The following is a 27468-nucleotide window of genomic DNA, read 5'->3' on the forward strand; positions in this document are numbered from 1 at the left end:
AACCTACTTTCATGTCTAGAGCAGTGTTTTTCAACCTTTTTTATCTTGCGGCACCCTTGAACCTGGGGCACACTTAAATTACGTTAATCAATAAAATGGAGTTAAAAAATAAAAGAATATACTTCCTGCACTTTGAACTTCTTTCAAAATTAATGTAATTAATGATCTTCAAAAATTTTTCGCCACACACCTAAGATCATTTCATAGCACACTAGTGTGCCATGGCACACCGGTTGAAAATCACTACTCTAGACCTTAGACTAATAATAATTGTTTCATCTCTGAAATCTTGAACTTTGGCATTCTATCCTTTGATTGTAGCGTTTGACCCACTCTACTTGCTCTTCCAAGTCTTGTGTTCTTGACTGTCACCTGGTACTCCCGACTTCTCAGCTCCCTCCTCTTTTTCCCTGTCCAGCATGAACCCACCAGTTAATCATCACAACCATGGCCAATCCTCAAGCCAGGGCCCAGTGGACCGTCCCTTCTCTTTGGATTGATAAGTGCTGAAGAAAATGAAAGAGCAGGTTGATGAATGCTATCACCAATTTGTGATTTACAGTTATGGCTGAGCCCTTGGTAGACAATCACCAGGGACATGGGCTTCAGTCACTCATCTGAGCTGTGTGCCACATCCTGGGCCACTTGGGATCAGCAGCAGGACTTCATTGATTTAATGATTAATTCCACTCCAGAGGAGAATTCTAAGGAAGCAGCCAGGGAAATGGTAACATTAGTCACACGAGACACCATGTTTTGGAGTTTCAATAAAACTCGCTGTTTTCACTGCCAAACTTTCCCTTGCCACCACATGGGAATGTAGCAGCTGTCTTTTTGGAACGTGACTGGAAAACTGCAGCCTTCTCTGCTTCCTTATGTCTTTGTTGCTTCTTTAGGTTAATAGTATCCTATTCAGAAATCAAGCAATCATTTTGCTACAGGTATGAGGGTTCTTGTTTCTGTTAATGTCGAAGGGCTCAGTAATAGGGTTACCAATTTCTGCAATTGGGATGTTGATGGTCGTTTACCAGAGTCTTCTTATCTCAGCTCAACTTCTCTTACTTAATTCCTCTTTCCTAACGTAGTTTTCAAACTAAAGTGAGAATAGAATCTTTAGGATCCCCTTTACTGAAGAATGTTGGAGGAATCGTGCTTCCTTCCTTGGGTGACCAACCATCCCCATTGGCCCAAGACTGAGGGGTTTCCCAGGATGCAGAACCATCTGTGCTAAAACCTGGATTATCATGGAAAAACTAGGTCATTGTGATTTTGTCTCCTTCCCTATTACCTTGAATTTTCCTTGTATAAGAAAGATACTATTTTAACATCTTTGAGAAGCAGCATTCTTCAGGGACCACTTACAAGCTAACCAGCTCTCCTGTGGAGCAGTTAATTCTACCCTGTTTCCCAGAAAATAAGACATCCTCCGAAAATAAGACCTACTTGCAGGAAAGATAAGACGTCCCCTGAAAGTAAGACCTAGCACATCTTTGGGAGCTCACCTTAAAATAAGACACTGTCTTATTTTTGGGGAAACAGGGTAAAACTAAATCTTTTTATGCACCTATGAAAAAATGATAAAAGTAGCTCTTCGTTTCTGTTTGGATGTGTGGTTGCAAATACCCTCTCCCCAGCGTTTCACTTCCTTTACAAGAGGAATACAGCTCCCTGTTTAGGAGGTTGGAGTGTGTGCACACCGCCATTCTAAGGTGTGTGCACTCTGTGGTGACCTCTTGCTCCCACGGTGCTTCTCAGGTTTACCTTTGCCCATCATCCCCAAAAGAGAGACCCACACCTGAGGAACCAAAAGGGCTTGACAGTACAGGTTCTCCTTGGACTGTGTTTCATGATTCTGCTGGGTTGACCTGTGACTCTTTTAGCCCCCATGGCCTGACCACAACTTTGCAACTCGTTTTTCTAATCAAAGAATTGTTGGGTTTGCTATAAAGGACCATGACACTTATTTTGGTAGAAAACTGTACCTTGCTTCAAGTCTGATACATTTTCTTTCATTGTCCTTCACTCTACAGCAGGTGTGTGCCCCAAGTCATACATGCAAAATGTGACCAATTCCTTGATTCATTGACGATGAGGTTTCTACTTCTATTTTTTATTTTTTAGTTTGATGTTTTTGGTGACCCCCAAGGAGAGGAACAGAGAACAGCCACCTTTATTAGCTGTCTGCCTTACAACTGTTACTTTGGGGAAAAGAAATTACTCGTGATTCTATTTTTTCCTGAATATTCTTTTCTTTCTCTTCTCTTGGGCACCTACCATGTTTGGAGGTTCTATAGAGAAATGGGCTTCCCCAGGACTCCATTTGGGCTCATATTTCAACCTGATAACCTGGAGATCAACTATGCACAGAATCTATGTATTTCTTTTTATCACTTTTATCCATTCTGCCACTTCTTTTTCCACTAGAAAAAAAAATTAACAAATTTTATAAAAATAAATAAAGACACCTGGACATTCTTTCAACATTGGTGGAGGGTCTTAAAATAAATTTAGTGTTGTTGCATTAAACATTTTTTTTATCTCTTTAAAAAAAGGCATTAAATATCCAAGCTTCTCATTTTCCTAAGGAAAATATTTTTCAGAAAATTACTAAGGCATTTCAGTATAGAAGAAACTGAAGAGAGCTCATTCACTCTTTTAGAGACTCAGAATTTCCATTTAAAGATGATTGTGGTAATTAAAACTTTTTTCTTTGTGGTTGCCAAATAAGCTCTTTATAAGAAAGAAAGGTTTCTTTCTGTGTAGTTTATATACATCTCTAATTTAATGAAGCTGTAATAATTAAAAGTTTAATTTACCCTTTATAAGCCTGGGTTTTACAGGTCTACGTATCAGCCTTCTAAATGTCAAATACTACTGTGCATTTATTACCGTGTGGTGTAGCAGTAAAGCTCCTTCAAAGGCTTAACTCTGCTCTGTAAATAATGAGACCTAAACCTAGTGATTTCAAGGTGCATTAGCAGGAGTGAAGAGTTATTAGATTTGCTTGTGCAAAGGCGAATAAGGAAAACTTTGTAAGACTCATTTAACTCTGAGGCTGAAAACTTTGCAAATCTGTTAGCATTACAAATTATAGTAAAATGCTATTTTTTTCCACAAAATTATTTACCTTCCAAATGAATGTATGATATATTGTACCTGTTTTTGAGTTTTTACTGTATTCCAGGTACTAGGAATGAAAGGTAAAATACAGAACTCTTCTTTTAAAGAGGTTGTGTTCATTATTCCCTGTGTGGCAATGGCCTCTATGTGTTCTGAAGTTTTAGGAATACTCTTCAGTTCCAATTGATAGTCCCCATAAAGCCAGCCATATTTTGAAAAATATGGTTACTGGATTTTCATGGGACATGCAGATTCTCTGTGAAAAATGATCAAAGTTTTAACTCATGACTTTGTACTTGAGATTCTGCCCATAGCCTCCCCCCCACATGAAGGCAAATGTATTTAATTTGATTACATTTTTCTTTCCTGTGTCTTTCATCTTCCTCTGAATTCATAGCAAAGCTGACTATTTGGAACATGTAAGTCATTGAAGAGGGTGGCAGGATGCCCAAGTTTTGGGTTTTCATCCCATCTTTCTGGTTTCTCTTCTGTAGTCTCCTTTTCTGGATTCTGCTTCTATAAATGACCTCTAAATATTAGCATTCTGTAGGACTTCACCTTGGACTAGCATCCTCCTTTACAGATATGCTCTCCTCAGGTGGTATCAGCCATTCCCACGGCTATCAACACCATTTATCAACTGCCTCCACAATAGATTTCTGTGCCTCACACCTCTTCTCTGAGCTCAGTTTAGAACCTGCCCCAATTTAAATCCTGCCTTTGTCCTTCACCTGCCCTATGGACTTGGGAAAATTACTTAACCTGAATAGGCTTCATTTTTTTTCAAGTGCAAAGTGAGCTTAGTAATAACCCTAAACTTGTAGGCCTATTATCCAGATTAAATGAGTTAATGCATAAAAGTGAGTTTAATAATGATATAAAACTTATGAGACCCAAATTACTTTATATTAGACATATTCTATATGTCTTAGTCAGTTTGGGGTGCTATAACAATACCACAGACTGGGTGTCTTAAGCAACAGACATTTATTTCTCACAGTACTAGTGAAAGATACATCTTTTGGAGTCTGAGAAGTTCAAGATCAAAGTGCCAGCAGAGCTGGTGTCTGGTGAGTGAGGTCCAGCTTCCTTGTTTGCAAATGGGTATTTTCTTGTACTTCACATGATAGTGAGCAGATAACGTGGTGTAACCTTTTATATCTTACTTTATAATGGCATACTAACTATTTCTACCTATGCCAGCTCTACCTTTAGGACCTAATCACCTTCCAAAGGCCCCACCTCCTACATTTTCTGGGAATTAGGATTTCAACATATGAATTGGTGGGGGTGTGGGAGGGGCACAGATATTTAGTATGTAACAGCATGTCAAATGGTGAAAGATAAAAGTTTACAAGCTAATTATTATAGGTGCTGTAAAAGCAGAAAATTGCTTAATTGTAATGGCCCAGCAATAACAAGACTTTTAAATGAACAGCATATATTTAAAAAATTGGTAAACCACAAGCACTCTCCAAATACCAGTGCAGTGAGTGTTTACAAGACCCATAGAAGTAAAAACACAGGTGAAAAATGCAAGAAATAATCCTGTTACAAATTATTCCATTGTGTGTGACCTCCGCCGTTTCACACATGGTGCCAATTTGCTATGTTACATATTTCATCTTCATATCATTTCTGATACTGGAGTTATAAATTGTGTAAAGACTTTGTCTTAGGCGTGTCTTGCAAATTTTACCCCATAAAAGAGCATTATTGCAATGTTGACTTTGTCTGTAAGAATTTTGCTTGTGCATAAAAACATTTAAACTTCCCCAATTAATCATTCCTCAAAAAAATATGCATTTGTGAAAGATAAAGTTTCTCAATCTCATCTCTCTGGGCTACTGCACAGTCAATGGTGACCTATCCAAGTTTTGATCAATTGCCTGTCTGTTTAAACCTGTGGGACTGTCATTAGTATACCCAGTTATGTTTGCAAAACCATCCGTGGTAATATTTCCTATTTTATTTTGTAAAGTGGCCTATGAAGTTTTCTGTCATGTTTATATATGTTTCTCAAATAAGTCTCCCTTTAAAAAGGGAAGTAAATGTCTTTTTAATAATTTTTAAAAATTATTTTCAGAATTTTGATCTTTCTGGATTGTGATTTTGAGGATTTTAGGCTTCAGGAATTTTCATTTTTGAGGATTTCAGCATTCAGGATTGTGACATTAGAGATTGTGACTTTGGAATTACAGCCCAAACTCCTCCTCTCTGGACCTTTTTATCCTCTCATATGATATTCTAGATATCAGTAAATTCTCTTCGTCGCCATAATTTTAAAAGTGTACTTGGCCCTCTTCATTTCACTGCCAACTCTCTAACCAAGTGCTTGTTTGTTCCTCTGCACTATCCTATCGCAGGAGACTTCTAATGCACCTCCCTGCCTCCTCTTTTAACCCGTCCTCTCCCACACCCCTCCACTTCTTTCAATCCGCTGTCCATGCTGTGCATTGTCAGCAGATTGCTTAAATTCTTCACTGGATTTCTATTTTACTTTTACTGAAGTCTATCTCCTTACCAGGGTGGAAAGGTTCTGTGTGGTCCAGCCTGCCTTGCTTTGCCAATGGCATTTTTGGTTATCAACAAAAATGAAGTGTGCTCCTGGGCAGTGCCTGTGGCTCAGTGAGTAGGTGCCAGCCCCATATACCAAGGGTGGCGGGTTCAAAACAGGCCCAGGCTCTGGCCAAACTGGAACAAAAATAGCTGGGTGTTGTGGCGGGAGCCTGTAGTCCCAGCTATTCGGGAGGCTAAGGCAAGAGAATCGCCTAAGCCCAGGAGCTGGAGGTTGCTGTGAGCTGTGATGCCACAGCATTTTACCGAGGGCCACAGAGTGAGACTCTGTCTCTAAAAAAAAAAAAAAAATGAAGTGTGCTCCCATTACTCTTACCAGGTTCGGGCTTTTAGCAGAAATCAAGCTCCTCTCTTCCCAGGGTCTTGGCGTTTCTAAGCCTGCACATTCTTCCCTCATGTCTCCATACATTTTGATCTTTCTCCATCTTCAAGCATCAGCTTAGATGTCACCTCTCAGAGAAGCTTTTTCTGGCCACAGTTTCCGAAGCAATTTCATCCACTCCAGCCTTATTATTTTTCATCACATCTCCCAATATATTCCCTGCAGGAATTCTTTTGTCTGTTTAATTTTCACGTGTGTTGTCTCTTGTCCTAGAATGAGTGACATAGTGGGACAAGAACCAGGACAGTTTTGTTCACCACTGTATTCTTAGTACCTAGTAACGTGCACAGCAAGGAATGCCTATTTAATAAATAGTGTTAGAGTGCATGAATGAAAGACTACCTCATTATCACTAAGATGCTAGTAAGCCTCTGGATTTCATCAAAATGGATCTCTTTTGAACTGAAAAGTAGGCATCTACCCTGTTTCCCCGAAAATAAGATAATGTCTTATTTTAAGGTGTTCTCCAAAAGATGCGCTAGGTCTTATTTTCAGGGGACGCCTTGTCGTTCCTGTAAGTAGGTCTTATTTTCAGAGGATGTCTTATTTTCGGGAAAACAGGGTATTACAAGGAGAGAGGATACTGAGGCAAAGACAGAAACTAAATTGTGGGGGTGGCAGTGGATGTTCTGGGTGTGACTAACCTGTAGATGTGGGTAGGGAAGGAGGAGAAGGTTGAGAAACTGATCTGGGCCTTGACCAAAGAGATGGGATCCTTGGATATCTAATTGTGGAAACCCAAGAAAGATGGTGGGATGCTGTGCAGGTGTCTCTCATGAATGCAGAAGAGAAAGGCTGTCAGTGCAGTGAGCAAACAAGCTGATTTAGGGATCTGTGATGTCCCTGCTTATACAGTCAGAGAGCCCAGAACATGGGAAGTCATTTCAGTGGGGGAGGCAAAAGAGGGCGGGGTCGCGATGGAGCCAGTCAGACACAGTAGCTGACTGCGTGGAACCCAGGATCACTTGCTTTACTGGCCTATTAGGGATCTCCTGGGCAGCTCTGCCTTGAGTGTGGTTTCTCCTTGTCTCAAAGGAGCTGTGTCTGAAAAACAAACTGGTAAACCCTCAGGCAGGAGGTAGGGCGTTTATTGAGAATTCTGAGTCATTTTTAAAATTTGTGTAAATGTCATAAAAATAAAAATATTCAAAACCATCTACAATGAGAATCAAATCTTTCTTTTACTCTTTCTCCATAGACTCCAGGTCTTTCTCCCAAGAGGAGATGACCAGTCCTGAATTCATGTTCATTTTAGAGGAGATTAGCCATTTTACAAACAAATAAGTACATATCCCACACACAAAGGTATTGCCAGAATAAACACACTGTTATTCATCTTGATTTTTTAATATAGCAGTGCACATAGATAGGCTTTATTCTTTTAAATCAGCAGTTCTCAACCTGTGGGTCTTGACTGTATTAAAGGAACTGTATTAGAGGTCTGTGGCATTAGGAAGGTTGAGAACCACTGTTATAAGTAGTGAACAATTATTCTATCATACGGATGTGAACTGAGAATTTATTTAGCTAGACCTTTAGTTTGTTTTCAATCTTTGGATCTTATGAATAACACTAAAATGAATGACTTTGCTATGTATCAATTCCTAATATAAATGAGGTTATAATTATAGAAGTGGCTTTTCAGGATATGTACATTTTAAATTTAAGCTACTGCTAACTCAGCCCTCTCAGAAGCTGGTTCAATTTGTATTCTCACTGAGGGTGCATGAAAGTGCTGCTTTCCAAACCTTTGACAAAAGTTTTCATTTTTGTTTTTTAAATAAAACTCCATGATCACTGTCAATTTGACAAATGGAAAATGTCTACCTGCATGTGTGGTTAAGAGCTATTTGAGATTTTATTTTTATTTGTTTATTTATTTTTCTTCTGCTACTATTGTCCATGGCCTTTGCTGAAATTTCAGTTGGGATGTTAACACTTTCCTTGTGCAGTTTATTATCTAGTAATAAAATTAACACATTGTCTGTGGTTTAGTTGTAGATTTTTTCCCCAGTTTTATTTTGCCTTTATAGAATTTTTTCTTGGCTTTGAGAAATTCTTTTTGTTTGTTTGTTTTTCTTTTCTTTTTTTTTTTTTTAGATATTCTCACTCTGTCACTCTGGGTAGAGTGCCATGGCGTCATCATAGCTCACAGCAACCTTGAACTCTTAGGCTCAAGTGATACTCTTGTCTCTGCCTCCTGAGTAGCTGTGATGACAGTTGCCCACCACAATGCCTGTTCTATTTTAGTAGAGACAGGGGACTTGCTCTTGCTCAGACTGGTCTCCAACCCTGAGCTCAGGTACCTGCCTTGGGCTCCCAGAGGATTACTGCACGAGCCCCTACACCTGGCTTGAGAAATTCTTTTGGTAGTTGAATTTATAATTCTTTCAATTGGCTTATGGGTTTTGATTCAAATTTAGATAAACATTCTTCACTCCAAGTTTATTTTAAAATTAAGCTGGGGGCATCAGCATTCCAGATTTTAGTCTGTACTACAAAGCCATAATGGTCAAGACAGCATGGTACTGGCACAAAAACAGAGACATAGACACTTGGAATAGAATTGAAAACCAAGAAATGAAACTAACATCTTACAACCACCTAATCTTCGATAAACCAAACAAGAACATACCGTGGGGGAAAGACTCCCTATTCAATAAATGGTGTTGGGAGAACTGGATGTCTACATGTAAAAGATTGAAACTGGACCCACACCTTTCCCCACTCACAAAAATTGATTCAAGATGGATAAAGGACTTAAATTTCAGGCATGAAACAATAAAAATCCTCCAAGAAAGCACAGGAAAAACACTGGAAGATATTGGCCTGGGGAAAGACTTCATGAAGAAGACTGCCATGGCAATTGCAACAACAACAAAAATAAACAAATGGGACTTCATTAAACTGAAAAGCTTCTGTACAGCTAAGGAGATAATAACCAAAGCAAAGAGACAACCTACACAATGGGAAAGGATATTTGCATATTTTCAATCAGACAAAAAGCTTGATAACTAGGATCTATAGAGAACTCAAATTAATCCACATGAAAAAAGCCAACAATCCCATATATTAATGGACAAGAGACATGAATAGAACCTTCTCTAAAGATGACAGACGAATGGCTAACAAACATATGAAAAAATGTTCATCATCTCTATATATTAGAGAAATGCAAATCAAAACAACCCTGAGCTATCATCTAACCCCAGTGAGAATGGTCCACATCACAAAATCTCAAAACTGCAGATGCTGGCGTGGATGTGGAGAGAAGGGAACACTTTTACACTGCTGGTGGGACTGCAACCTTTCTGGAAGGAAGTGTGGAGAAACTTCAAAGCACTCAACCTAGACCTCCCATTTGATCCTGCAATCCCATTACTGGGCATCTACCCAGAAGGAAAAAAATCCTTTTATCATAAGGACACTTGTACTAGACTGTTTATTGCAGCTCAATTTACAATCGCCAAAATGTGGAAACAGCCTAAATGCCCACCAACCCAGGAATGGATTAAAAAGCTATGGTATATGTATACCATGGAATACTATTCAGCCATTAAAAAAAATGGAGACTTTACATCCTTCGTTATTAACCTGGATGGAAGTGGAAGACATTATTCCTAGTAAAGCATCACAAGAATGGAGAAGCATGAATCCTATGTACTCAATTTTGATATGAGGACAATTAATGACAATTATGGTTATGGGGGGGGAGGAAAAGCAGAAAGAGGGACAGAGGGAGGGTGGTGGGGCCTTGGTGTGTGTCACACTTTATGGGGGCAAGACATGATTGCAAGAGGGACTTTACCTAACAATTGCAATCAGTGTAACCTGGCTTATTGTACCCTCAATGAATCCCCAACAATAAAGAAAAGAAAAAAAAATTCCCCTGCCATGTTTTTACCTATATATTTAATTGTTTATGTTCTTTATGATGATGCCATCTATTGAATAAATTATATTTTCTTAATTGATTTGAAATGACACTTTTATTAAATACCAAGTCCTTTTATATATTTGATCTATTTATTGCTTTATTTTGTAACATTTTTTATTATTATTACTAATTATATGTGCTTTTTGTACCTTTATGATAGTCCTGCTCTGGTTTACTTATTATGGTTTCATAATATGTTTTCACTTCTTATAAATTAAATCCTTCAGGACATTTCCTTTCACCATTTTCCTAGTGATTCTCCTTTGTTATTTTTGTGTAGGAACTTGAGAATCCGCTTGTTTCTTTCTAACATGTCTTACTGATTATTTTTATGGTCTTGAATCTTCCTTCCTACAGACATGAACTTTGCATTTACTCTTTTTGTCTCTCACGTCCCACAGGGGCATTTTAAAAAAGTTTCCTCTGGAGAGATCACACCTGCTTCTATTTAATTTCATTATTTTGTGTTTTGTGTTGTTTGCTAATATTGTAATTGGGGCTATTTTCTAAAATGTATCTTTAACTTGTTTTTATAAATGAATCTTTTGATTGCTATACATTAATTTTAGATTTGGTTACTTCCTGAGTTCTCTTATTATACATTTTCATTGATTTTTTTGGTTATTTAGGAGCACTGGGTTTTTTACTAAGATATACATCTAAATCACCTAGGATTAAAAAAAAAAAAAAAGACTGATGCCTGATTTTTTAAGGTTCATACTTATGTAATAAGCCTGCATAAGTTCTAAACATCTATGTGTTATATAGTTTCACAGGTAACTTTTTTTTGATAGCTATGAGAGTACAAATGTTTAGGTTACATTGTTTTAATTTCCAAGGTAAAGTTCAAGTTATAATTGAGCCCTTCACCCAGGGAGTGTGCTGTGTACCCTGACATTGGGCACGTTAGGTGAGACCTTGCCAATCACCCTCCCTCCTCCTCTTTGCCTTTCCCTACTCCATCCCCTCTCTAGAATATACTTGTATTTGTCTTTTGTGTGGACATGAAGTTGTTTACATATTGGTTTCATATGTGTTTCAACTCCATCCAATTAAATACAAATAGAAAAAAAAACACACGTTAAAAAAATTATACATTGACTCGGTGCCTGTAGCTCAAGTGGCTAAGGCACCACATACACCAGAGCTGGCAGGTTTGAATCCAGCCTGGGCCTGCCAAACAACAATGACAACTACAATAAAAAAATAGCCGGGCGTTGTGGCGAGTGCCTGTAGTCCCAGCTACTTGGGATGCTGAGGCAAGAGAATCACTTGAGCCCAGGGGTTGGAGGTTGCTGTGAGCTGTGATGCCATAGCACTCTACTCAGGGGCAACAGCTTGAGTCTCTGTCTCCAAAAAAAAAAAAAAAAAAAAAAATTATGCATCATGATCAGGTAGATTTTCTCCCAGGGGTGTAAGTATCCCATAAATTACATTTATGCATAAGTCCATAAATGTAATTCACCACATAAATATAAGCAAAACCAAAGATATACAATCCTCTCAATTGATGCAGAAAAAGCATTTGACAAAATTCAGCATCCTTTTCTGACAAGAACACTTAAGAAAATAGGCATAGATGGGACATTTCTTAAACTGACAGAGGTCATCTATAACAAATTCATGGCCAATATCACATTGAATGGAGTAAACCTGAAAGCATTTCCGCTTAGAACTGGAACAAGACAAGGTTGCCCACCATCGCCACTACTCTTCAACATAGTGCTGGAAGTCCTAGCCAGTGCAATCAGGCTGGAGAAGATCAAGGGTATTCAAATGGGCGGCGCCTGTGGCTCAGTCAGTAAGGCGCCAGCCCCATATACCGAGGGTGGCGGGTTCAAACCCAGCCCCGGCTGAACTGCAACCAAAAAAAAAAAAAAAAGAATACTTGAAGGGTATTCAAATGGGGACAGAGGAGCTCAAACACTCGGTCATTGCAGATGACATGATCTTATACCTAGAAACCCCAGGCTCTTAGAAGTGATCAAGAAATAAGGTAATGTTTCAGGATACAAGATTGATGTTCACAGGTAATTTTCAAACCTACCCAGCACAAGAACAGTATTTAAATGAAAAAAAAAAAAAAGAGAGAGATAAAAGTGCTAAGTTCAGGCTGGTTGATATTAGAGATAACTTTATAGTAAGGAATCCATGGCTTTCTGAATATTAAATGTGTCCACAAAGTCTAGATTATAGACATAACCATTTCGTCTCTCTCTTTCCCTTTCTCCCTCCCTTTGTACTTACCTGAAAGCAAAACACCAATAATGCAACCTTGAAGCATGTATATAAATGAAATCTAGGCAACCTCTCAACCTTCACTTCCTCAGTTTGTTTTACATTAATGTGTTATTTTTTTATGTTCTGAGAACTTGTTGGCATTTCTCTATATTAATGATCCTAGCATGTTTTCTCTATTTACAAGCAGATTTTATGTAAAAAATAAAGGGAACTCAGGTCACTGAGCTGTTTTCTTGGATACAGTTTCTGTTTTATTAAATAGAACTGCTTATAAAAATTGTACAGCTGCACAATTACTGAAATTCCTGCTTAGCAATGAAAGTTCTGGTATCTGCACATATGTTTCCCTAGTCTAAGAGCCTTTAAAATTATTTTTTGTTTCAATAGGGAGAGACTGACAAATAAATACACAGTTGCAATTTTGTAAGCTACATTGTATCTGTGGAGTATTCAAGACTTTTAAAATAATATGAGAAAAGGAGACATTCTTGACATATTCAAACAACTGTTTTTTTTTTTGGCCGGGGCTGGGTTTGAACCTGCCACCTCCAGCATATGGGGCCAGCGCCCTACCCAGTTGACCACAGGTGCCACCCTCAAACAACTGTTAAACACAAGGCATGGTAAGGTTTACTGTGGAAGGTAAACGCATTTGTACTTTTCATTCTTTAGATTCCTTACTGTCTCTAAATAGTAAGTCGCTTAAATGTTTTTGTCTTGCCTGATATGAATTATCTATTTTCAATATTATTCTGGAAAATATTATTTGTTTATGAAATTCACCAATTTTCTCAAAAATGTATAGGTTGTTTGTGTTATAAAATGAGTGATTTCTTCTTGGAAGTTTGTGGGGGGAGTGGAGTGGCGGTTAGGTTGTGGGGAGCTGAGGTTAATCTTGATTTTTTTTAAAGGCATGCTGAATTTGCAAAGCTACAAAAACCTGTTGATTTTTTTCTAGACTATCCTGAATTTTGTTTTGCCTTTATTTATTGATTTCCAATTTCAGGAGCTTCATTAGTCTTCTGTCTGTTGTCTGAGATTGGCACATGTAGTATTTTAGCTTTTTAAGGCACTTTAGCCTCATTCTGAAGACCGTGAGAGCCCATAGGACCAACTGTCTTGATACTGTCTCTGAAACAGCCCTTTGTGGCTTTGTCATCATCTCCAAAGTATTATTTTAAGATACGAGTGAAGTTCAACCCTTTTTCTAGTTGCGGAAGATGAGGGTCGATTATCCTTAGAAGGAGAAGAAAGAAAAGAATGGAGAGAAAAAGAAGCTTCTTAGCATGCAAACCCCTGGATCTTGACCTTCCTAACCGGATACAAACCATACTTGGATTAAAATTTTGGGAGTGATAACAAACAGCATCAAGAACTGAAAAATTACACATAGTAAAGGAATAGTCAGGAACCCCATTTCACAAAATAACCCTGGTAAAGCCGTTTTTATTTAAATGAATTTTGGAAAACTAAGGTGATTTCATATAAACATGCCTTTCTTTGTTAATGGTTATTTCACTTTTTTCTTACAAAGTATTCATTGTTCAGGAAAACAATGGTCATCCAAGGGAGAAACATGTTACATATGCAGATGTTAAATGGAAACAAATCAATGTACTGCAGAATTTGTATGTATCTATCTATGAAAGCACAATAGAAGTTCTTAGTTCCAGTGTTTAGCAAGTCCTTTGTGTGTTATTAGCCTGCTGAGCTACAATACCCACACACTACCAGCTGGGTGGCTTGCACAGCAGAAATTGATTTTCTCACAATTGTGGAAGCTGGAAGTCCAAGACCAAACTGCTGGCAAATTTGGTACCTGGTGAAGAATAACTGTCTTCTTGCTAATTTCTCACAGCTTTTCCTCTATCAGAAGGAGCGAGCTCTGGAGTTCCTTCCTCCTCTCATAAGGACACAGTTCAATTGGACTAGAGCAGTGGTTCTCAGCCTTCCTAATGCCTCCTAATGCCTTGACCCTTTAATACAGTTCCTCATTTTGTGGTGACCCCCAACCATAAAATTATTTTCGTTGCTACTTCATAACTGTAATTTTGCTTCTGTTATGAATCGTAATGTAAATATCTGATATTAGGCACCCAAATGGGTCATGACCCACAGGTTGAGAACTGCTGGACTAGAGACTCACTTAATGACCACACTTAACCTTTATTACCTTCCTAGAGGGTCTACCTATCTCCAAATAGAGGGTGAAGGGTTCAATCTATAAAGTTTGGGGAGGAAGGAACTCAATTCTGTGCGTATACTTTTAAAAAAAGTTGTCTTTGATGATTAAACATGATGAGCATTTTTTCATATGTCTGAAGGCCATGCGCCTGTCTTCTTCAGAGAAGTTTCTCTTTAAATCCCTTGCCCAGCCTGCGATGGGATCCCTTGTTCTTTTCTTGCTAATGCATTTGAGTTCTCTGTGGATTCTGGTTATTAAACTTTTGTCGGAGACATAACCTGCAAATATCTTCTCCCATTCTGAGGGCTGTTTGCTTGCTTTACTTACTGTGTTCTTGGCTGTGCAGAAGCTTTTTAGTTTGATCAAGTCCCAGTAGTGTATTTTTGAAGCTGCTTCAATTGCCCGGGGAATCCTCCTCATAAAATACTCGCGCAGACCGATTTCTTCAAGGGTTTTCCCTGCACTCTCCTCTAGTATTTTTATAGTTTCATGTCTTAAGTTTAAATCTTTAATCCAGTGAGAGTCTATCTTAGTTAACGGTGAAAGGTGTGGGTCCAGTTTCAGTCTTCTGCAGGTTGCCAGCCAGTTCACCCAGCACCATTTGTTAAATAGGGAATCTTTTCCCCACTGAATGTTTTTAATTGGCTTGTCAAAGATTAAATAACGGTAAGTAGCTGGATTCATCTCTTGGTTATCTATTCTGTTCCAGACATCTACTTCTCTGTTTTTGTGCCAATACCATGCTGTTTTTGAGACATCATCTAACTCCAGTGAGACTAGCCTATATCACAAAATCCCAAGACCAGAGATGTTGGCGTGGATGTGGAGAAAAGGAAACACTTTTGCACTGCTGGTGGGAATGCAAATTGATACATTCCTTTTGGAAAGAGATATGGAGAACACTTAGAGATCTAAAAATAGATCTGCCATTCAATCCTGTAATCCCTCTACTAGGCATATACCCAGAAGACCACAAATCACATCATAATAAAGATATTTGTACCAGAATGTTTATTGCAGCCCTATCCATAATTGCTAAGTCATGGAAGAAGCCCAAGTGCCCATTGATCCACGAATGGATTAATAAATTGTGGTATATGTACACCATGGAATATTATGCAGCCTTAAAAAAAGATGGAGACTTTACCTCTTTCATGTTTACATGGATGGAGCTGGAACATATTCTTCTTAGTAAAGTATCTCAAGAATGGAAGAAAAAGTACCCAATGTACTCAGCCCTACTATGAAACTCATTTAGGGTTTTCACATGAAAACTATAACCCAGTTACAACCTAAGAATAGGGGGAAGGGGGAAAGGGAGGGGAGAGAGGGGGGAGGTCTGTAGAGGGATGGGAATTGGTGGGATTACACCAGTGGTGCGTCTTACAAGGGTATATGTGAAACTTGGTAAATGTGGAATGTAAGTGTCTTGGCACAGTAACTGAGAGAATGCCAGGAAGGCTATGTTAACCAGTGTGATGAAAGTGTGTCAAACGGTCTGTGAAGCTAGTGAATGATGCCCCATGATCCTATCAATGTACACAGCTGTGATTTAATAAAAAAAGAAAAGAAAATATCTTTACAAGACTATTCTTTTGTCTGCCACAGGAGCTAATTAAATTTTTTTCTATATAGTTAAGAAAGAAACTTTATTTATTTTTTTAAATTTCTGATTAATATGAGAGTACATACAATTAGGTTATGTTGTTGGCGTTTTTCAGACAAAGTCCAAGTTGTAGCTGAGCCCTCACCCAGGGAGGATGCTCTATGCCCTTACTTTGTGCCCGTTAGGTGAGAGCTTACCAGTCCCCCTCCCCTTTCTCTCTTCCCTGCTTTGTTTTCTTACATCTTCTCTCCCCATACTTGAATTTAACTGTTTTTCTTTTATGTCAGCATGTAGTTGTTTTTCTGTTCATTTCATAATTAAACATTTTTTAAAATAAATAAAAGTTGTCTTACAGCTAAATAAAATTGGCTTTGTAGAAACCCCCCCAAAACTGCAATTAGTTTTTGCATGGGCAAACTCAATTAGTTTAATACCTCTAAAATAATTTTTTTTCTTATCATTAAGGTTTTCTGAGTCTTATTTTTCTCCCCTCCCCTTTGAGATTTCCAGGGTGAAATGGAAGATGAAGGTTACAGGAAAGATAATAAATAGAACGGAAAAGAATGCTGTTTTGAACAAAAAGTGAGGGGATATATTCTGAATCAATTTGAAGAATGGAACTAAAAGTTATCAAAAGCAAAATGAAAATATACACCCTCCTCCACTGCTTGCTTTCTTCTCTGTACCTTCCAATGTCCTTAACACTGAATTGTAAGCTTAAAAACAATCAAAATAAACTTCGCACCAATCTTTGGTGGTTTATCATTTTAGTTTTTTTTTAATTGTCTGATCAAAAAAATATCAAGGCCATGGGTTTTTTCTTTCTGTCTTTAAATTTTTTAACTTTCTTTTGTGTGGTAATCATTTCTATAATCTGTGGATCTTTGAAAGATGAGTTAAACTAATGTAGTGGTATTATAGACAGAAAAATATTTTGAATCTTAAAGACAAAAGATGTGTCTCTAAAATGTTTTGTCCAATTTCGCTAAATAGTGGTACTGTGAATGTCAAGAAAGGGTTTGGCTAGGTAAGGAAGAGCTTCCTTTAAACATTTTCCCACAAAAACAGGAGTAGCGACATATGTATAGCTTGTATTTTGGCATCTAGCCTTTACTCAGTAAGCCCTCAATGAATTATGGAATGAAGGAAAGGGCTCCCCATTGAGTGGTGATCAAGTACAGGCTAAGGGGAAATTATTTGTCCGGTCTGGGAGTTTCACTGTTGATCAGCCAACAGTTTTGGAAAAACTGACTTTTCTTGGAGCTTGTCTCCTAAGCTCTGGAAAGTTGTGAGCGGTCTCTCTGATTTGAATGTCAAACACCTACTGAAGTTTCCTTAGATTTTCTCTCTGGCAGATCGTTTTGTTCCAAGGACATTTATAGAGAAACTGAAATTCCAGCAGGAGCTCAAAGGGGTGTTTTGATTCCTTTTTCTCCCTGTAATGTGTCAAAAAAGAGACAGAGGGCAGCAGAGTGCAGGACAAATGACTGCTTCTGTTGGCTTTGGGGGTGCAGAGATATGGCTAAAAAACAAAGGCCCTTGACCAGACAGGTTTGAGGAGCTTTCTGGGTTTTTGTAGGGGTGCACTGCAGAGAATTATGGAACAGAAGGCATCTGTGTAAGGCTGCTTCACCTTCAGGCGGGCATGGTGGAGTGTCGGCAGGTGGTGACCAAAGTTCTGTTTCCTTAGTTGGGCAAAGTCATTAGGTGTGTAGTGAGAGCTGCCTCAGATATTTGCGTCAGCTGTGCGAGCCTCTCCAGGGCAGGAGTCCTCTCCTCCCGCTTGTTCGTGGAGCTTCCCCGAGCATTCTTCTTTCAACTCCAGACTCCTTATTTTTAACACCCCATCACCACCTCATGAGCCCTACTTCAATTCTCATTTTCTCCTTAACATTTTAGGAGTGAACTGATGAGCTATATATGTAACTGGTTTGTAGATATGTGAATATTGTAAGGATGGTGCCAAAAAATATACACATTTTAAGAAAGAAAAAACTATTAAATTGGTAATGCTAAAGCCACATTTTAACTTCTATAATTACAAGAGCTGCCCAGACATGACTTATATTCATCTTTTGTTTTAGACAGACTCTTACTTTGTTGCCCCCACTAGAGTGCCATGGTGTCAGCTTATCTCCTAGCAACCTCAGAGTCCCGGGTTCAAGTTATCCACCTGCCTCAGCCTCCCAAGATTATAGATGTCCGCCATAACGCCCAGCTAATTTTTCTATTTTTAGGAGAGATGGGGTTTTGCTCTTGCTTAAGCTGATCTCGGACTCCTGAGCTCAAGTGATCCTCCTGCCTCGGCCTCCCAAAGTACTGGGATTACAGGCATGAGCTACCAGGCCTGGCCTATTATCAGTATATATTATTACAAATTTAATATAGTTTTTTTCTTTCTTAAAATCTTATACATTTTTTGGCACCCTCAGTGTATGCATAAATGCTCTTATGCAAGTGACATTTTATTTCATAATTTCCATGTGCAACAACTTGTTCTCATGAAGAATACTTTCACAGCATTTATTTGTCAGAGAAGGAGTTAATACAGAACCTTTCTATAAGGAGGGGGGAATACTCTGCAGAGTAAGTCAAAGCCTCTTTGCTACCTAAGTAAGTAGGAAATAGCATAGATTATTCTAGTTTATTCAAGCACAAATAATCAACAGATCTATTTGGCAAATATTCATCTACTACCGACCACATGTACGATACTCTCTTTTTGTTCTTCGCCCCACAGATAACCTCTCTCTCTTTTGTCACATGAACATGTTGAGATTGAAGGACTATTTTCTGCTTAAAATCAAATCTTGGACTCCCCAGAACAAAGCTATACCTACCTAGATACCAAACACTTCTTATTACCCAGTAATTTGTGATGGATGAATAGTTAGTGTTACTTTTGGGCAATAATTTGCATCTTGATTTTAAGCTTAGCTCAGTGTAGGTCTAAAAATTAGGGTATTTTAGTGTTTAGACTAATTGTACACTGAGTCTTCTGTTCCGAGATAGGAGCAGAAATCTAGAAAAACAAATAAGCAATGGAAATCATAACCAAGATTTTTGAATTTGGAAAACTGAGTTCTGGTTTTGGATAAAATTAGAATTTTTTTTTTTTGTCAGAGAAATATTTCTTTTTGTATTTATGTTTCTTTCTGTGTATGCTCCCATCCTTCTAATTAGTTTTAGGCTTTCTGGAGGGTCTTTCAAAAATCTTAGGCTCAAAAAAAACAAGAAAAAGAAATCTCAGGCTTGAAAGTTTGTTTGGAATTATTTTTTATTTCTTGAATAAAAGGTAAGAAACTAAGTCAAGAACACGTCTATGTTGATTGTTAGAAGATTTGAAAGTATTTTTTCTAATAGCCACTAGCTATGCCATGATGACAGATGTGGTAAAACTTTCTTAGCAAATTTCTCGCATTTCAATTCATCACTTTATTTGCTCTTTTACTCATTAAAAATCATTTGCTGTTATATTGTCAGAGGTATAAAGTAGGCTGGAAATACTAGAATTGAAATCCTCCTGTGTGATAGCCAATGGTTGAAAGGTGTGAAAGAATGAAATTGGTAAGGAAACAGGAGAGGAAGAAGGAAAGGGAACTAAGTGCAGGACTCAAGATAAGATTCGTTCCTAAACCCTGTTCAAACTAATGAATATCACAAGGGTAGGAAAATAGGAAATTTAATGGTGTAAAGCAATGTTTTATTTTCTTCCTATAAAGATATAATCCCCAAACTCATCTTGTAGTTGAGCAGATAATACAAATATAGTATTACTTTTCAAATTTAAGAAATATTTCAGGGTGGCACCCGTAGCTCAGTGGGTAGGGTGTCAGCCACATACACCTGGGCTGGCGGGTTTGAGCCTGGTCTGGGCCAACTAAACAACGATGACAACTGCAACAAAAAAATAGCCAGGCATTGTGGTGGGCACCTGTAGTTCCAGCTACTAGGGAGGCTGAGGCAAGAGAATCACTTAAGCCCAAGAGTTGGAGGTTGCTGTGAGCTGTGACTCTACCACAGAACTCTACCCAGGGCAACATAATGAGACTTTGTCTCAAAAAAAAAAAAAAAAAGAAAAGAAAAATATTTTAATCAGATGAAAAATACAACTTTGATTCCTTTGACAATTATAAAATTGTGTTTAATATAACCTTTCCTAAAGAGACATTATTTTATGTTTGCATTTCTTTGAGAACTCTCACATGATCAGGAAATAAGCATTTATTCTAATTCCCATTTTTTGGTAATATTATTGTGCAATGTCATTTGCAAATTATTTGTAGTAGCTTGGGTAAAATTTCCCTTGCATAAGCAGATAACTCTCCAAAATTTAGTGGTAGTAGTGGTTTTTTAACATATGTTAAGTATTAGCATTTATTTCTCTTCTGTGTTTTTTCTCCTTTTCAACAAGTAGTCTAGTAAAAATGGTATTGCTTCAACTTTGGAATGTGTAGAGCATCAAGGTTGTCGGGAGAATAGAGTCTGAAACCGGTTCTCCCTCTAAGGGGAAGGACCTGTCACATTCCACAGCTCTGTTGCAAGGGTCAAGTTCACTGGGTGACCAGAAGTACAAGTAGGTGAAAGGGCCAGAGCTTTAGAGGCCCAATAACAGATAACATTGGCAAAAAGGAAGAAGCAAAAGTGAGTTGTGTTATGTATAACAGGCTAGTTGTTCTTTATTTCTTGTGTAGTCTTTGAGTACCTTGTAATAAATATTTTCATTTCTGAGATGATTTTGTCTTTTCTATTAATTTTTTTCAGAGTTCAATCAACTATTAATATTTTTCATTTCTACCTATTTCTTTGGTCCATTTCTATTTTTGGTCCCCATTTCTAACTCAAGGTAGTTTTTTTCTATCCTCGAATGTTTGTTGAGTATGTTTACTCATAAGTATGACTATCAGCTTAAAATTCTTTTCCTGTCCCCTATGTTTTTTTTGTCTTTTGTTTTTTTGAGGATGAGGGCATGGAGGAAATTTTCCTAAGTTGGTATGTATGAAAGTTTGTTTCCCCAACATTTTTCAATAGCCCTGTATAGATTTCAATTTTCTTTTACTTATTCCAAAAAGTATCGGTTTTGGAACATTTGATACCATTCCCAGTTTAATTACCCCCTGCTCTTCCAAAACAGCACAGTACAGGTGCTTCAGGGGCTCTGTTGGTCTATTTGAGGAATTCAATTAGATAACCCATGTAAGTATTTGGAACAGGGCATAGAAAATAGTAACTAATCAACAAATGTTAGATACTATTCTTATTAATTTCATGGAAAGAGTTTTCAATCTTGTGTTGATCGAGAGAGTCTTCAATCTAATATTATTATCTTTATTTTCAAAGATGCCCCTTGCTATAAGGTAATCATGGTGTGAAGGGCAATTACTTATGTGCAGAGGAATTGTATTGCATTGTGGAAAGAGCACCAGTGACATCTTAACTTTGCCACCTACTTGTGATTTTGATCAACTTGATTTCTCTCAGCTTCAGATTTCTTATAGATAATTTAGAAACACAACCATTTTTCCTGGATAAGTCACAGTATTTTTCTGAGGATTGCATGAGGTAATGTATATGAAAATATGTAGACTGCACAGGTGTACAGAAATATGAAAAGGAAACACGAGCATAAAGGACTTGGGTTAATTTAGGGGCCTGGGGTGAGGGATGGTTATATAGCTATAGAGTTATGTGATAAACACCTACAGAGGTCACTGTCACATGGGTTATGATATAAATATAGTCCAAGGGTTACGTGTGTTCTGAAAAATCACACTGACAGTATGCACCTGAAAATTCTGAGTTTCTTTTTGAAGTCTGTGTTTTTGCTTCTGTGGTGGCTAAAGAAAAGATAAAAAAATCATAAAACAAAACAATAAACAAATAACAAGTCCTTGGGTTGCCAGAGATAGAGGTGAAAAAATACCAAAATGCAAAAAATATATAATGCCTCCACAGGTGTAAACTGAAAGCAAAACAATTGCCAAAGTCTTTAGGATGTTATGAAGTTGATGATAGTTATTTACCAAATTGCTGTCAGGAAGCATTTTTCAATACCTGGCCCTGCCTTGGTCTTCGGCAGTTTAAAGCTAAGTTCAAAAACAATTTAGAAGAAGGATTTCTTCCTGGTGTCTTATAAACCAGTCCTGGGGCTCGTTTTGATTGGATTAATTTAGATCAGGTGCCAACCTTTTAACCAATCCTGAGTTTACACTAGGCGTCAGCAGCCCGGAGGGAAGACTTACTTGAACCAGTTGGACGGAGAGTGAAAGAGAGATAAATATCCAAATGAAATCTGAGATGTCATTCTCAGAGGAGAGGAGAAAGGGATAATTCTGGGGAGGTAAAACATACACAGAAGCATAAATATAATAACTTATTGAATGTCCTTCTCTGGGTGTCTCTAGCCTTCTAATCATTCTAATCTTATGTTTGAGGCTATAATATTTTCTTCTGTTTTATACTTCCTATAATATTTACCATAGAGTAAGCTAGAAAATGTTACTGATACAAATCTTAAATAATTATTTCTTGTGAAATGTTCAACCAGGCTATGCAAATTGCAGCTTAAGGAAGGAAGTAAATACTGATTGCCTTCTCTGAACTTTTGAGACCAAAATATTCCTTGGTTTTAATCCATAAGATCCCATCCAACTGCCCATTCTATAAGGCGAGGCGTGTCTGCCTAAAGCAGCATTTCTCCCATTTTACTGTATTCAGACATTGTCTGAAATCTTAAAATGTAGATTCTGATTCAGCAGATCCAGAATGCTCTCTAACCTGGATTTCTACAAGATGATGCCTGTCCCACTGGTTTGAGGGCCATACTTTAAGTAATGAGGTCCAGATGTCATATGCCTTAGGCTTTCATGGTGAAATTGAAATGGTTCCTTGCACTGTTTGTTTGGTCTCAAAATAATAATATGGTATCTTTGAACAGAAAGCTTCAAGGCATGACCTCTGAGCTAAGATGCAAGGATTCCTCAAAATTCTTTTATGTTTTCTGATATATTTTACTTTATATGGATATGTATATAAAACCCTGGGTGGGCCCTTGTGTGGGGGGCTACCCTTGGTATTTCCTGAATGGGGGTTTCCAGTGGCATTTCTCATGGGCTTGGAAGGCACCAGGATCCCCAATTCAGTTCTACCTGCCCACTTTCTTTTCTCGTCATTCTGTGTCCCTTCACTTTCTATCTTCTTGGAAGCCATGGACCTTATAGTGCCTGTTTTGTCCTTCTAAGGACTAGGCTAGCAGATTAAGAGTGTCTTTGAAACATTTTCAATATCAAAGTTGGCCAGGGAACTTTAGTGTCTGAAATTATTCTGTGCCTACCAGGAATGGAAAGTGTTAACACCCTTGACCCAGGAATCCTAGCTTAAAATCTGATGCTTCCACCTGTGAGTTTTGCATGTATAATTAAGTTTTACATCCACTGTCGGAAATAATCTAACAAAGCAAGAGAAGACACTTTCATTACCCCTGTGTCCATAATAGACCATATCATACTTCTAATATGGCGAGTTAGCACTTTTTATATCTCCCAATTATCTTGGAAATAGAATATTTATATTGTATTAATTTTGTGTTAAATGTAGACATTTAAATATAATTCAGTTTTTTTTTTTTTTTTTGGCTGGGGCTAGGTTTGAACCCACCACCTCCCTACTCCTTGAGCCACAGGCGCCGCCCTATAATTCAGTTTTTTAAAAAAATTTTTATCTAAGAGTAATATGAGGGTACAAACCATTGTGTTACACTGTTTCTGTTTAGCAGGCCTGGGCTGGGTTCAAACCCACCAGCCCTGGAGCATGTGGCTGGTGCCATAACCACTGAGCTCAGGTTCCTAACATAATTCAGTTTCTATAAACTTACGTGAGCATGCCTGAACTTTTCAAAACATTGGCAGAATAAAAGAAAGAGGTTGTGTCTCTCTCAAATTCTGAGAAACTTAGCCTAAAATACAATGGCTACATACTTAACTTTTATAATATAAATCTACCAATGTAGCTAGCAGAACTTCTATTTTGCTTTCACTTTAATCATTAACTGCTTTTTCACTGAGATAAAGAAAACTAAATAATGAAAATTATGCTTTGATATGAATGTCCAAGCCTTCTAAGTAAAATTCTTTGTAAGTAGGAGATAGCAAGTAGAGAGTTGATCTGAGATTATATAATAACTCTAGGAGGAAAATTCAAACTAATGAAAGATACTTAACTGTTTCTTTTTTTTTTTTATTAAATCATAGCTGTGTACATTAATGTGACCATGGGGCACCATACACTGGTTTTATAGACCGTTTGACACATTTTCATCACACTGGTTAACATAGACTTCCTGGCATTTTTTTAGTTATTGTGTTAAGACATCTACATTCTACATTTACTCAGTTTCACATGTACCCTTGTAAGATGCACCACCAGTGTAATCTCACCAATCACCCTCTCTCCACCAAACTCCCCCCTCCCTCCCCTCCCTTTCCCTCTTCCCCCTATTCTTAAGTGATAGCTAGGTTATAGCTTTCATGTGAAAGCCATAGATTGGTTTCATAGTAGGGCTGAGTACACTGGATACTTTTTCTTCCATTCTTGAGATACTTTACTAAGAAGAATATGTTCCAGCTCCATCCATGTAAACATGAAAGAGGTAAAGTCTCCATCTTTCTTTAAGGCTGCATAATATTCCATGGTGTACATATACCACAATTTATTAATCCATTCATGGATCAATGGGCACTTGGGCTTTTTCTATGACTTAGCAATTATGAATTGGGCTGCAATAAACATTCTGGAACAAATATCTTTCTTACGATGTGATTTTTGGTCTTCTGGGTATATGCCTAGTAGAGGAATTATAGGATTGAATAGCAGATCTATTTTTAGATCTCTAAGTGTTCTCCAAACATCTTTCCAAAAGGAATGTATTAATTTGCATTCCCACCAGCAGTGTAGAAGTGTTCCCTTTTCTCCATATCCATGCCAACATCTCTGGTCTTGGGATTTTGTGATATGGGCTAATCTTACTGGAGTTAGATAATATCTTAAAGTAGTTTTGATTTGCATTTCTCTGATGATTAAAGATGATGAGCATTTTTTCATATGTCTGTAGGCGGTGCACCTGTCTTCTTCAGAAAACTTTCTCTTCAAGTCCCTTGCCCAGCCTGCGATGGGATAACTTGTTCTTTTCTTGTTTATACATTTGAGTTCTCTGTGAATTCTGGTTATTAAACCTTTGTCGGAGACATAACCTGCAAATATCTTCTCTCATTCTGAGGGCTGTCTGCTTGCTTTACTTACTGTGTTCTTGGCTGTGCAGAAGCTTTTTAGTTTGATCAGGTCCAGCTTTGTATTTTTGAAGCTGCTTCAATTGCCAGGGGAGTCCTACTCATAAAATACTCATGCAGACCAATTTTTTCCAGGGTTTTCCCTGCACTCCCTTCTAGTATTTTTATAGTTTCATGTTTTAAGTTTAAATCTTTAATCCATTGAGAGTCTATCTTAGTTAATGGTGAAAGGTGTGGGTCCAGTTTCAGTCTTCTGCAGGTTGCCAGCCAGTTCACCCAGCACCATTTGTTAAATAGTGAATCTTTTCCCCACTGAATGTTTTTGATTGGCTTGTCGAAGATCAGATAATGGTAAGTAGCTGGATTCATCTCTTGGTTATCTATTCTGTTCCAGACATATACTTCTCTGTTTTTATGCCAGTACCATGCTGTTTTGATCACTATCGATTTGTAGTATAGTCTGAGGTCTGGTAGCATGATTCCTCCTGATTTATTTTTATTTCTGAGTAATGTCTTGGCTATTCGAGGTTTTTTCTGATTCCATATAAAACGAAGTAGTTTTTTTCCAAGATCTTTAAAGTATGACAGTGGAGCTTTAATAGGGATTGCATTAGAATTGCATATTGCTTTGGGTAGTATGGACATTTTAACAATGTTGATTCTTCCCAGCCGTGAGCATGGTATGTTTTTCCATTTGTTAACATTTTTCAGCTATTTCTTTTCTTAGAGTTTCATAGTTCTTTTCATAGAGATCTTTCACGTCCTTTGTTAAATAAACTCCCAAATATTTCATCTTCTTTGGCACTACTGTGAATGGAATAGTCCTTAACTGTTTTTTCAGCTTGACTGTTGTTGGTATATATAAAGGCTACCAATTTATGAATGTTGATTTTGTAACCTGAGGCACTGCTGTATTCCTTGATCACTTCTAAGAGTTTTGTAGTAGAATCCCTGGTGTTTTCCAGATATACAATCATATCATCTGCAAAGAGTGAAAGTTTGATCTCTTTTGACCCTATATGGATACCCTTGATCCCTTTTCTTCCCTAATTGCAATGGCTAGAACTTCCATTACAATGTTAAAGAGCAGTGGAGACAATGGGTAGCCTTGTCTGGTTCCTTATCTGAGTGGAAATGATTTCAATTTAACTCCATTCAATACGATATTGGCTGTGGGTTTGCTGTAGATGGCCTCTATCAGTTTAAGGAATGTCCCTTCTAATACCATTTTTCTTAAGTGTTCTGATCATGAAGTGATGCTGGATATTTTCAAAAGCTTTTTCTGCATCAATTTAGAGAATCATATGGTCTTTGGTTTTTAATTTGTTTATGTGCTGAATTATACTTATAGATTTACGTGTATTGAACCAGCCTTGAGACCCTGGGATAAAACCGACTTGGTCATGATGTATAATTTGTTTGAGGTATTGCTGGATTCTGTTTGTTAGGATCTTGTTGAATATTTTTGCATCTATATTCATTAGTGATTTTGGTGTATAATTTTCTTTTCTTGTTGGGTCTTTTCCTGGTTTGGGGATCAGGGTGATGTTTGCTTCATAGAATGTGTTGGGTAGTCTTCCTTCTTTTTCTACATTTTGGAACTGGTTGAGTAATATAGGTACTAATTCCTCTTTAAAGGTTTGGTAGAATTCTGATGTGAACCCATTTGGTCCCGGGCTTTTCTTTTTAGGGAGGTTTTGTATAGTTGATGCTATTTCAGAACTTGATATTGGCCTGTTCAACATTTTCACTTGATTCTGGCTAAGTCTTGGAAGGTGATGTGCTTCCAAGTATCGGTCAATTTCCTTCAGATTTTCATATTTCTGAGAATAAAGTTTCTTGTAATATTCATTAAGGATTTTTTGAATATCTGAGGAGTCTGTTGTTATTTCATCTTTGTCATTTCTGATCGATGAGATTAGAGATTTTACTCTTTTTTTCCCGATTAGGTTAGCCAAAGGTTTATCTATTTTATTGACCTTTTCAAAAAACCAACTTCTTAATTTATTGATCTGTTGTATACTTCTTTTGTTTTCAATTTCATTGAATTCTGCTCTAATTTTGGTTATTTCTTTTCTTCTACTGCGTTTGGGGTTGGAATGTTCTTCCTTTTTCAGTTGCTTGAGATGATCCATT

The 27468-nt window shown here is 37.6% G+C and overlaps 1 protein-coding gene across 1 annotated transcript in view; it reads left to right on the forward strand.

Annotated features, from left to right (window-relative positions):
* The first annotated feature begins 598 nt into the window (after window positions 1–598).
* The window catches only part of AADACL2 (arylacetamide deacetylase like 2), a 75492-nt gene continuing 48622 nt past the window's right edge, over window positions 599–27468 (forward strand). The window contains 2 exon segments of the mRNA XM_053598851.1: window positions 599–727; window positions 3185–3200. Of these exon segments, the coding sequence (XP_053454826.1) occupies window positions 599–727; window positions 3185–3200 (145 nt within the window).

This window comes from Nycticebus coucang, chromosome 8 (assembly GCF_027406575.1).
Source record: "Nycticebus coucang isolate mNycCou1 chromosome 8, mNycCou1.pri, whole genome shotgun sequence".
NCBI lineage: Eukaryota > Metazoa > Chordata > Mammalia > Primates > Lorisidae > Nycticebus > Nycticebus coucang.